This window comes from Ovis aries, chromosome 2 (genome assembly GCF_016772045.2).
Source record: "Ovis aries strain OAR_USU_Benz2616 breed Rambouillet chromosome 2, ARS-UI_Ramb_v3.0, whole genome shotgun sequence".
NCBI lineage: Eukaryota > Metazoa > Chordata > Mammalia > Artiodactyla > Bovidae > Ovis > Ovis aries.
In genome coordinates, this window is record NC_056055.1 from 202765129 (window position 1) to 202777955 (window position 12827).

General features: G+C 42.9%; 1 protein-coding gene across 20 annotated transcripts in view; it reads left to right on the forward strand.

Annotated features, from left to right (window-relative positions):
• The window catches only part of SPATS2L (spermatogenesis associated serine rich 2 like), a 184322-nt gene that overhangs the window by 158316 nt on the left and 13179 nt on the right, over positions 1–12827 (forward strand). For all 20 annotated transcript variants that reach the window (XM_042244051.1, XM_012141929.4, XM_042244050.1 and 17 more), the window contains one exon: positions 9435–9493. In XM_042244051.1, coding sequence (XP_042099985.1) covers positions 9435–9493 — 59 coding nt within the window. The remainder of the gene's footprint in view (positions 1–9434; positions 9494–12827) is intronic.

A 12827-nucleotide genomic window follows, 5' to 3' on the forward strand; every position in this document is an offset into this window, starting at 1 on the left:
AAAAAAAATTCCAATTATAAGAAGAACACGGGTTGTTGTGAAACTGAGATGCAAACGTGGACAGAGTAGAAGGTAAAAGACTCAGGAATCCCAACAGAAAGCTAAATAAATGAGCATAGCCGGCTCCTTGATAATGAGCTGTAGTGGCACACTGGCAAGTGGAGCTGGTTAGGAGAGCCATTTCTGGGATAACTCAGGAGGACCTGATCACATGGGAAGTGGATGAAGGGGTGTCGTGGAAACTGGTGAGTGGTGAGAACAATGACCAGCAGCCAAGGCAAGGAAGGGGGCCAGGATGGACATGCAGGGGAGGAAGAATATTTACCCTCACCCTTCTGGGTTCTTGACTGGGGTCCTGTTATAAAAGACAAATTAACAAGAGAAAAACAAACAAACGTGTATTAACGTGGACACCTCGTACACATGGGAGACACTTAGGGAAAAGTGAAGTCCCCACGGTGGCCTGGAATCCAGGATTGAATACCATCTTAATAGGGAAAGAGGAGAGGCATGTAGATCTCTGAGGGGAGAGTACATGATTTTTAGGAAAGATGAACTGGTCCTTAGAAGAGCAAATGGAAGGCATGCTGCTGCTGCTGCTACTGCTAAATCACTAAGTCATGTCTAACTCCTTGTGACCCTATGGACTGTAGCCCGCCAGGCTGCTCTGTCCATGGAATTCTCCAGGCAAGTATACTGCAGTGGGTTGTCATGCCCTCCTCCAGGGGATCTTCTCAACCCAGGGATCGAACCTATGTCTCTTTATGTCTCCAGTATTGGCAGGCAGGTTCTTCACCAAGAGACAAAGTTGTGTCTCTGCAACCCCATGGACTGCAGCACACTCAGCTAGCACCACCTGGGAAGCCCAGGAGGTATGACAGCTTGTGACAAAGTCTGACTGTGGTGTCAGTTCTAGTCTCTCCTGTGATGAGAGTCAGCAGCCGCCCTGTTTGATGAAAACTGGGAAAGGAGGTGGGTGTATGACAACTGAGCTCCTTTTGGACAGTCTGTCTTGAAGCGGATTGGAGAAAGTGTGTCCCTGCATTTGCTGTTTTTCACTGCCCATAGTGTTCACAGTAATCAATATACCGAAGTGCCGTATTTTGGGGTGGCATATTCTGCTAGTCTTCAGGGAGCAAAAGGGAGAAAGGAGAAATGCGGAATTGGCAGCAATGCAAGCGCATGGGCACCATTTGTAGGTACCTGTTCTCCTGACCCCAGGAATAGAGAACCACATGTAGTCTTGCTGTGTGTGTGACTGTCGGGCCAGGAACACCTTTGGTGACAGCAGCAATCGTTGAGAAATGGGTGAACTGAAACCCCTGGCTAGTTTTGCCCTGGGCCCAAGAATTCTTGGCAATATGTGGGGAGTGGACTAGAAATGGTTCCCGTGGTAATAGTATAGTACACCCAATGTGGATAAAGGGAGGTTTTCTGCCCTCCACCTGGTGGGCACAATCCTTTCTTCCAGGGAAAGGGATGTAGATGCCTAAACTCCTGGGCAGTACAGGTGGTCTCTCCCATCAGCACCTGCTCCCAGCTCAGGGTCCGCATAGCAGCCACTAGCACGACGAGGCTGCCAGGCACTCAGCTAGCCTTCTTCCCATGGTCACAGTTCTTACTCCTGATGCCGCAGTAAGGAGCAGAGCCCAAGATGAGGGGAGACATTTGTACATTACCCTTTCTCTTTAGGGAAAGAAATGGAAATTGTTTATAGAGGAGCTCTGGCTTTATGGCTTCTCATTGACATGCTTTAAGCTATTTGATACAGGCCAGGAAAAGACATGACTGAGTGACTGAGCAACAACAAGGAGAGGTGAAACATCCCCTTTTGTTGTTGTTGTTACAGGTTTAGTTGCTAAGTTGTGTCTCTTTGCGACCCCATGGACTACAGCACACCAGGCTTCCCTGTCCTTCACTATCTCCCAGAATTCGCTGAAACTCATGTCCATTGAGTCTGTGATGCCATCCAACCATCTCATCCTCTGTCGCCGTGTTCTCCTCCTGCCGTTGATCTTTTACAGCATTGAAGTCTTTTCCAATGAGTTGGCTCTTCACATCAGGTGGCCAAAGTATTAGAGCTTCAGCATCAGTCCTTCCAATGAATATTCAGGGTTGATATCCTTTAGGATAGACTGGTTTGATCTCCTTGCAGTCCAAGGGATTCTTAAGAGTCTTCTCTAACACCACAGTTCGAAAGCATCAATTCTTCAGCGCATAGCCTTCTTTATGGCCCAATTCTCACATCCATACATGACTACTGGAAAAACCATAGCTTTGGCTATACCAGTTTTTGTTGGCAAAGTGATGTCTCTGCTTTTTAATATGCTGTCTAGGTTTGTCAATAGCTACCCCCTTAGCATTCAGTAGAATCCTTCCTCCCTAGCTATCTCCTCATTTCTTTTTAAAAATTATTTTTTTATTTTTGGCTGCATCGGGTCTTTGTTGCTGTGTGGGCTTTCCTCTAGTTGCTCCTAGTTGAGTGAGTGGGGGCTCCTCTCTAGTTGTGCTGCATGGGCTTCTCGTGGTGGCTTCTCTTACGGCGGACTCAGGCTCTCCAAGCGCAGGCTTCAGTAGTTGTGGCGCGAGGGCTCAATTGCCCCGCAGCATGTGGCATTTTCCTAGACCAGGGATCGAAGCGTGTACCTTGCCTTGGCAGGTGGAGTCTTCACCACGGGATCATCAGGAAGTCCAGTCTATACAATGTTTTTCTCTCTTAAGGGACCGGCGGTCCGGAGGCTCATCCTCCTGGCGAGCATGGGCTGTGTCTTCTTCCTGAAGCTCTTTTTCTTCCGCTTGGTTCTGCTTGGCAGCCCAGGAGTTAAAGCTCTACATGGAAGCACTTCATCCACCAGAAGGTCGTGAAGCAGAATTGTCTGGGATCAGATGCTCACAAGCAGTTTCTCTCACTACGCGGCCTCCCTGAGGCCAGCACAGGAAGATGAAGTGTGGCCTAGTTTTAACTCTTTAACATCTGACTCCGGCTGCTGTGGGAGATTGATCTTGTTCAGCTCCCTTTGAAATCCTACCTTCCCTTCCTCAGTATCTGCCAGTAGCTTCTGCTCTCCGGCTTCTCACCCAGTGACAGTCCAGTGGCTGCTCCCCATCAGGGCATCTTTATTCATGAAACACACCCCACTCTACATGGCTCCTCCGAGCTCTCAAATGAAGCCGTTTTGTCTCTCTGTGTCTTCACCTCCACATTTAAAGAAGTCTTTCACAGAGAAGAACATGATAAATCTCTTCCTGAGGAAGTGCCTTTCTGATTCTTTTTATTATTGTTATGATTAGTCCTCTATAGAAAGGAATCAAGACAGTGGAAACATTTTTATAAAATGACACTTTATCTCTGTGATTAACTATATAATAAACCCTAAAGCCTCGGCCATGGTAATCTTCCTCTCCTTACACCTTATTGCTTTAATAATAAAAGCTTTTTTACGGCAACAGGATAAAATTTTACTATCTAGGCAGTTTAGATAAAACGAGAAGATGTGTTTTTGGAAGGATAAAGAGCACGTCTGGATATGTGAGGTCAGCATGGGTGTTTTGTGAGCTCAGTTTATGTAGAACATGTTTGATAGTGTCTGTCTTCAGTCTGGTGCCCTCCTGAGGATTTTATCCAGCCATTTAGAAAACTTTCAGTGGTCAGCAGAAAGCTGATTAAAGACTTCCGTGTTTCTTCCAAGTGTCACCTTTGAAAAGCAAATATACCCCAAATCTAGAATCGCAGATGATTAGCATGGGGAAAGTACAAATTTCAATAATTTATTACCCTCCCAATTTGCAAACAGAATCATTCTCTACATGTTTTGATTCTGAGCCAAACCCTGTGAGGTTTTGTGAATATCATTGTACTTTTTATTCATAAGCTTGTGTCTCAAATGATTAGATTCCATCAGTGACAAAAGTTATATAAATTTTTGCATAAACATGATTTATATGCAAGCACTACAATATACCAATTAAGGAGTTTCATTACTGTTATGCTGTAGAAAAATGAATATGCTGTCTTCCCTTCCATTCATCACTATCAAGCCATTTTTGTCGAGCAGCCCACAATAGTCTAAGATCATAAAGTCTAAGAATGGAAGTTTTTTAAAACTCCATCAGAGTTTCTCTGAAGAATGGATGATTAAGCAGAGACCTGAAGGAAGCCACCTTCCTGAAGGAGATGAAGAAAGGCAGGGTTGGGGAGGAAAGGTCTTCCAGCAACAGGAAGGGCATGTGCCAGAGCCCTGTGGTGAGGGGAGAGAGGAGCCCATACCTCCCAGGGTGTTTGTTAGGACGCTTGAATGAACTCACTGTAGTGATGCACTGATGCTCTCCCTAATGTGTGGGGCACAGGGCACACTCTCGGGGTGTAAGTTACAAACAGCTCTCATCTGGAGGCTGCTGTCTGTCTACACACAGTGGTACCTTGAAAGCCCACACGTGACCTTTCTGCTTCTGCAGCAGGGATGGGACAGTGACACTGATTTTTCTGTGGCTCGTCAACTCTCCAGTGCCATTCCTCCCTCCTCCCCTCCCCGTCTCCTAACTCCCCCCTGGATTTTGCCCAGCACCCTCTGCCCTTGCCCAGCCCACAGAGTTGTTTCCCATCAGACAGCCCTTCAGTGTGTATCTCTGTCCTCGTGTCTCTAAGAAATTTTCGTGGGACTTGTGAATGGCACTGATGAAATTGCTCAGAAAGTTAGGCATGACACCAGGCACTGTGGGCATTTAGAAGGTGTTAGGCTCGGGGACTTCCCTGGTGGTCCAGTGGTTAGGACTCTACGATCTCGCTGCTAAGGGCACGGGTTTGATCATTGGTCGAGGACCTAAGATCCTGCAAGCCTCAGAGAGCAGTCATAAAGGTATTAGACACAGCCTTTCCGCTTGGACCTTCCCTTGAACTGGCTCTCAGCGCGCTATGATGCTGTTTCCTTGCTGTCTGACAGCCTGCCAGAGGACTGGCCAGCCTCTACTGTCCCATCCTCCTTTGCAGCTCCCACATCCTCGTCCCTTACTCTTCCCTTCCAGAAACCTGCTGCCTTGAAAGGACAAAAGAATACAGTGGAATTCTCAGGTTCACCTTACTGATTCTCACAGGAGAGGTCCTGGGGCGCTGCCTGGGGCCAGCACCTTAATCCTGCTTTGCATCCAGCTCATATATTCTGAGCAGGGTCCTGACGCAGCAGAGATCCGTTGACTCGCCTTGATGCATGAGTTTTGAAAGCAATCATACATAGCAGTGCTTGAATTACTAAGATGCTTGAGGACAGTCTTTTTGTTGAAATACCCAGAGGAGTGGAGGCATAGTTTGATGCCAACTTCACAGGCTTTTCACATCCTCCAGTGGGCATTAAACAGATTAACAATTTATTGTGTGTGGCCTTCATCCCTGCTGTTGCTAGCCCAGGAGGCCTGAACTAACCGTGGTGTGAATGTCCAGCTTTGTTTAATACATGTTAGACCTAGGGATACAGATTATACCCCAAATGTCCATCTTGTAAACTCTCTGAGCACATAATTATGTTAACAAGTTTAATCAACAAAAATTAACTGTGATCTTATAGCTGATAAAGAAATTAGCAAAGGCCCCTTCCTATACCATCTTCCTCACCCAGCACATGGACAGCCCGCAGGGTCCATGGTCCTGTCTGGGGACTGAGGCCGTGGGGACTGTGGAGGCTGTCGTGGCATTCTGACTGCAGCCTGCCCCATCCTATCCTTTGAAATCTAAAGACACCCCATCTGGTATCACGTGCACCTTGCATTAGCTCAGAACCTGGAGGCTCTAATCTTAGCCTTATGGTTGATGGAGGGTGGGGAATCCTAAGTTCCTCTTCTCACCATTGTCATTTTCTTCTCTCTCCATCTGTATTTCACTGTTTCCCCCATAAGCTCAACAGATCCTCTCGCCTTCTTCCTCTCAGCTCCCACAAAAGAATGTAGGCTCCACAAGGATGACAGGAATCTGGGTTTTTTAATCCACAGCTGTATCCCCAGCCCCACCCTCAGCTAATATTTGGCCAGTGGCTGAATGGTGTGTCAGTCTCTCTACAGACTAGAGTTTCCTCATGCTCTTTGTGGCATATCCTGTATAACCACCCCTACTGGGCAACCCGGCTTCCCAGTGAAGAGAATAGAGCAAGTCTCACATGACCTGCAGCCATGTCAGCAGAGTCCCAGCCCCCTGGACTCCAGTTCCATGTGTGCAGAAAGTCAAGAGCCCTGAGATTTGTGTTAGTTCAGGGATGTGGGGAATCCCCCGCATTCTCACCTGCACCCTGCCAGCAGGCTGTGACCTCTTCGCATCTCCTCAGCCCTGCACTGATGCAGACATGAAACTCAGCCGCTTCCTCAGTCTGTGTGTGCAAGGGTCTGGGGGGGGGGGGTGTGCGTGTGTATCCACACACACTCAGACCATTCACACCAAGTGTGGTGAAGGTCTGGATGCTCCAAGCAAGGCTTACCTCACACACCACACAGTGGACACCTCACAGTTGCACATGTGGTCCTCCTGCTTCTGGAAGCTCCTTTGCTTACCTCACTACCAGTCATTTCTCCCAGCCTCTTCACCTTTACACCGTCCTGGCTGACTCTCTCTCTTCATCTCCCTTTCTGTTGTCGAGCTGTGTCTGACTCTGCGACCCCGTGGGCCGCAGCACACCAGGCTCACCTGTCTTTCTCTACCTCCCAGTGTTTGCTCACACTCATGCTCATGGAGTCAGTGGTGCTCTCCAGCCATCTAATACTCTGTCGTCCCCTTCTCCTCCTGCCCTCAATCTTTACCAGCATCAGGGTCTTTTCCAATGAGTTGGCTCTTCACATCAGGTGGCCAAAGTATTGGAGCTTCAGCTTCAGCATCAGTCCTTGCAGTGAACATTCAAGGTTGATTTCCTTCAGGATTGACTATAAAAATTTAAAGCATTTTCTCAAGCAGAATAGCTTAGCACGTTGTCGTCATTTGGGCTCCTGACCCCAGATCTCTAGGTTCTCACCTAAGCTCCCTACCAGCTTATCCATTACCCTTGTTTTCCTAAACTAGCATAGAATTGCCTGCTCCATTCACTTGGCCTCTATGCAGCTGCATTTGTGAACTTTACAGGATAGCTAAATACCTGATAATTGCAGGAGTACAAGCCTATTGACTTAACCCAGCATTTCATACAATTCATGAACATACGCTGATGTATGATCTCCAGAAAGAAACGCAAGAAACTGGTAGCAAATAGATACCCCCAGGCACAGGGACTGAGTAAACTGGGACAGAGATGGGATAAAGACTCTTCTCGCCATCCATCTTTCTGCATCATGTATTTTCTATATTTAGAACACACTGACATCATATGTACTTAATGTCAATAAATTAGGCACAGTCCTCCTGATATGCTAATTACACCAAAATGGTCATAGCCAGTGACCTTAAGCCACGTGTCTGCGCTTGATGGTTTAGGCTTCAAGCCCAGTTCTGGAGAATTTGCCATTCCTTGTTCACGTCAGCTGTTTCCATTAGGATTTCCTGGTTGGAAAGAGCCAAGCTCTTCAGCAAACAGTCCTTACTCTGCAAGTGCTTAGGTTATACCATTGGTTGAGGAGCCCTAAACTCTTAGACATAGTTACATCCCAGGAACCACTTCCTACCTTGACAAATACACAATATTTTCTCTTAAGGGGAAATAGACTTTCAACACACTTTAAATTTTAAAAGTACTTCTGATGGAGAACAAAAAGTACATCTGTTGGAACAATCTGAGTATAATAAAGTAATAAGGATAATAACTGAAGTGTATTTAAGCACATTAAATATGGCTTCATAATTAAACTATACAAACCACAAAAAAATCATCTAATTGATTACTTTTGCAGGAACCAACTATTGTTTGGAAAACTGATAAATAAAAGGAGAGAACCAAACATTTATCCTGACTCATCTATGCAAACTGTACTTCATGATAACCAAATAGTTGGTAAAGGAAGGTTTCTTTTTAGGGAAGTTTTCAGCAAATAAATGAAAGATTGAGAGAATTCAAATATTCTCATTTTTCAAATCCTGTTGATCTAGGCAATGACCACCAACAGCTACTAATATAATAATCATTAGAGATGTTCATTGTATTTCCTTTACATTTATTTTGAAATGTAGAAGTCTGAGCACATTCAGGTTTTATTTTTTTTCAAGAGGAATATTTATAAGTGTGTCCTGTTATGTGTCTGCTGATAGAAGTATATAACATAAAATAATTTCTCCTGAAATAAGAAACAAATCTGAATTTAATCAAATTTCTATATCATAGCAAATTTATAGAAAATAGAAAAGATTGGGTTAAATAATACCATGGACGTGTAGTCTGCAAAATTAAGACCTTGAATAACTCTACAGGACACATAGCCTGGTTTTTTTAACAAATGAATTTCAAAGGAAAAAAAAATAAAGAGAAATGGGAGGAAATGTATAGATTAAAATGGATATAGGAGACAGTCAACCAATTGTCATGAACAGGCCTCATTTAGATCCTGGTTCAAACAGTTAAGAAAAAAATGTATGGAGTAATTAGGAAATTTTGAATACTGAATATATATCTGATAACATTAAATTACTGTTAATGTTTTTAGGTATTGTAGTAACACTGTGATTACATCCCCCAAAGTTTTTATCTTTGGACTATCTATATTGAAATATTTATGGTTGAGATGAAAACTTTAAAAGTCTGGCATCTCTACTTACATACACATAAAAATCTGTGAGAATATATAAGTGATTTGTGGTGTGTTGATTCTGGAAGGGGAGCAAGGAGTTAGGATGAGAGAGGAACTTTTGGACAGATAATTATTGCTTTTCCAGATCATACCTTTTCAAAGGACTAACCAATAAATATATTAAATATAATGGAAAAGGTTAATTTGACCTTGAAATGATTATTTGGGTGAACAAGAAAGCGTGGATTCAATACAGAACATGTGGATGGATTGACCCAGACCTATGTTTCTTAGGACCCATGCATCAGAACTGGGCCCTCTCTCTCCCTCCCAGACCGATTCTGGGAGAGCGAATCACAGAGACTTTGAGAATTACTGGCCTTGATAACCTGAGTGCCAGCTTTTTAGATACTTATTATATTGTTTTGGAACTTTGAAAATTCATAGGGCAAAAATACTCCCAAATTGAAATTCAAAGCAGTGCAATTCTGAAAGTCTGAAAAGGCTTGTGTTTTTAGATTTGCTGACAATGATTTAATCAGCAGATGTCACTGTGTAACACTGGGAGCATCCCTTCCATGTTGCCTCATTTTTGGAAAGGCAGAGCCTACTGCTGGCATTGTAACATAGAAATATTTATGGTAATCTTGTATTTTGTTTAATGAAAATAATTTTTCTTTTATTTCCTGTGCCTATTAAAAGTTTATCTTTGATTAAGCATTCTTTGCTTTTGTTTTTTTTTCCCCCAGCATCATTGACAAAGAAGTTTCATTAATGGCAGAAATGGATAAAGTTAAAGAAGAAGCCAGTAAGTAGACACATGGTTGTTCGATTAGGAGCCTCCCAATCAGAAATCATCAATAGGTCAGATGACAGTGATACAGATTCTGAATAAAAGTGAGTGTTAGTCGCTCGGTCATGTCTGACTCTTTGTGACCCCATGGACTGTAGCCCACCAGGCTCCTCTGTCCATGGAATTCTCCAGGCAAGAATACTGGAGTGAGTAGCCTTTCCCATCTCCAGGGGTTCTTCCTGGCCCAGGGATTGAACCCAGGTCTCCTTCACTGCAGGCGGATTCTTCACCATCTAAGTCAGATTCTGAGTGGGACCAAAAGGATGGAACAGAAGCACCCACTGAGCAGAGGGCAATGCATGCAGCAAAAAATAGGTGTCACTTGGGTTTATTTAAAGTCCAGGAGACTTTTGTGCCTAAATAGGACTACTTACAATTGACTGGGTTTAAAGTGATATTGAATATTAAATATTTAAAATATAATATTTTGAATTACATTTGTAAATTTAACATAGCTTATTTTTTCAAGCACTTCAGACACCTGAGAAGGCAAACTCACAAACCTAACCAGCAAAGTATTCCAAGCTCATAACCAACACTTACAAGATTAATAATTGCTTGGTGACTCAAATGGTAAAGAATCTGTCTGTAATGCGGAAGACCTGGGTTCAATTCCTGGGTCGAGAAGACCCTCTGGAGAAGGGAATGGCAACCCACTCCAGTATTCTTGCCTGGAGAATTCCATAGACAGAGAAGCCTGGTGGGCTGCAGTCCATGGGGTTGCAAAGAGTGGGACACCACTGAGCAACTAATACTCGCTTTCAGAGATGTACTAAATGAAATTCTCTTAAAACACTCCAATTCTGTTTACAAACTCAGTCGAATTCACTGACACCTACCAACTTAACACTCCAAAAGAAATGTTTTAAATTGAAACCACAAGTGAGACTGCTTTAAGATACAGAATATTCTATATATAAAATAATGAACACACATAGGCAGTCTTGATCATTACAAAATTTTTTCTAAATTTAACTCAAAATATTAGTACTCTGGGTTTGATTTATTTTACTATTTTTACACCTATTTCTAAACCTTTCCACTGTTGTAAAGTTGCTCAACAGCCAGTAGGGTGGATTTGCCATCTCAGATAGGCTGAGATTCATGAGTTGGAAATTTCAGCAGAGACAAGACTGCTCAGTCAAATTCAACACAAGTGGACATGTTGATCCCTCTTTTATTTTTAGATTCATCTGCTTTGTTAATGGGAAACCTAAGACCATATTTTTCAGCTGGGATTTAGTTTTACAATTTTTATCTCCTAGGCATTTTAAATTCTTCATCCTTACCCAAATCTTATCTCATAAATTGGATAAATGGCAATCTGCATCCCCAACCAGCTTTCAGCTAAATTCCTGTACTTTTGACTTCAGTGCTTTTTTTTTTAATCAGTGGAGGATCAGACTAAATTCTTCATTCTTTTAATATTTTTCTTGCCTGGCCCTTGGCCATAATTCAGTAGTCATTTTATGAAAAATAGCTATCATTATTTTTGCTAGATGACTTTTCTAAATAATTTTAAACAACATTTTAGAATCTAAAATACAGCAGGTTTTATGAAATAAAACTAAATATGATCCAGGGTTAAGCTTTGGAATATTTAGATATTTTCACAATCCCTTTTATTGTGAAAGCATTTTATTTTTATGGAATTTGTTGATTTCTTCTGTAGCAGTAGATTACCCCATGACAGGATTTTCCCTATTTCTTGGGTACAGCTTATTTTCAGTTCCATTTTCTAATGACAAAAATGCTAACTTCCAACGCAAACACAAATGTTTCTCTAGCACCAAAATAGAAAGTTACTAGCACATCACTTTCTCAGAGGTTAGCAGAAGGCTTCAGATTTCAAGTGTTCATTCTTCCTCCTTGGGACAATAATATTCGATCCCAAGCCCTGTGGGATTTGGGGCATCTCTGGAGAGCATCCCTATTTTTAAAACTGATTCAGTCAGTGAACATTTACTGTGTGCTCTGTGTGTGCTAAGCACTGGTGGAGAGTGGGACGCACCGCAGACAGATACGTCTGGAACTGCAGACTCAGAACTTTCAGGCTAGCTGAACCAGCGAGATGGGTTCACAGGATACCCCTAATTTCAAGAATCTGTCCTGGTGTAGAACTGGCCAACGCCCTGGAAAAGCCAGCTCACTTACCTTGGAGGTGAACAGAGCTGAAATCACATCCAAGTTCCACCCATTTACTGGCTGTGTGACCTTGAACTATTGTGTGATGTTCTCAAAGCCGGATTCCTTATCAGAAAAGGGAACATAACACACGCAGCTACCAAGCACTTAAAATGTGGCTAGGCTAAATTGAAATGTGCTATGAGTGTAAAATGCACGCTAGCTTTCAAAGACTGAGTATCTTTTTTAAAAAAAGTAAATATCACATTCATAATTTCTGTATGGCTGACCTGTTGAAAGAATGATATATTGTGATATACTGGGTTAAATAGAAAGTTATTAAAATTAAAAATAAAAGGAAAGGGGGGCATGACAGTTGTGTCTATCTCAAATAGTTACTGTAAAGATAGAAGGAGAAGACACATGTCGGACCCTTAGCACAGTGGCTGATGCAGTGTGTCCAAAAGAGAAAGCTCATCTTAGTAAAGAAGTTAGTTCAACCCCCTGAGAAAACAGGGGTCAGAGGGTAAGTTATGCAGCCTCTCTCAGGTGACACACGTTGTTAACCGTGAGTCTTCTTTACGGAGAGAAGAAATCATTAAATCTCTCTATAAAGTACTGAACTGTCTTTGTGCGTGCTAAGTCACTTCAGTCATGTCCAACTCTTTGCGACCCTGTCGACCATAGCCTACCAGGCCGCTCTGTCAATGAGATTCTCTAGGCAAGAATTCTGGAGCGGGTTGTCATGCCCTCTCCCAGAGGATCTTCCTGACCCAGGGATCGAACCCGCATCTCTTGCATCTCTCGCATCGGCAAGCAGGTTCTTTACCACTGCACCACATGGGAAGCCCCAAATTGTCTTTACAACCACCATTTTGAGCCTCCTTATCTATGGTCTCAAGATATTTTCCACATTTTCCATTTCCTGCACATGATATAAGCCACATTTCCCTAATTATAACGTAAGCTTCTCTATTCCTCATGACACCTAACACAAAGATGGGAAGACTGTGAGTACTTAATTGTGTTAAGTGAATCATTATAGTTCATTCAGTATCCATGGGCTGTGGGATCCAGTATTAGTGAGCATTAATGCAACTGCAATAAGAGAGTAGATAAATATATCTCACTTTATTAATAGTATTTTTATTTAGGGTTTTTTAGT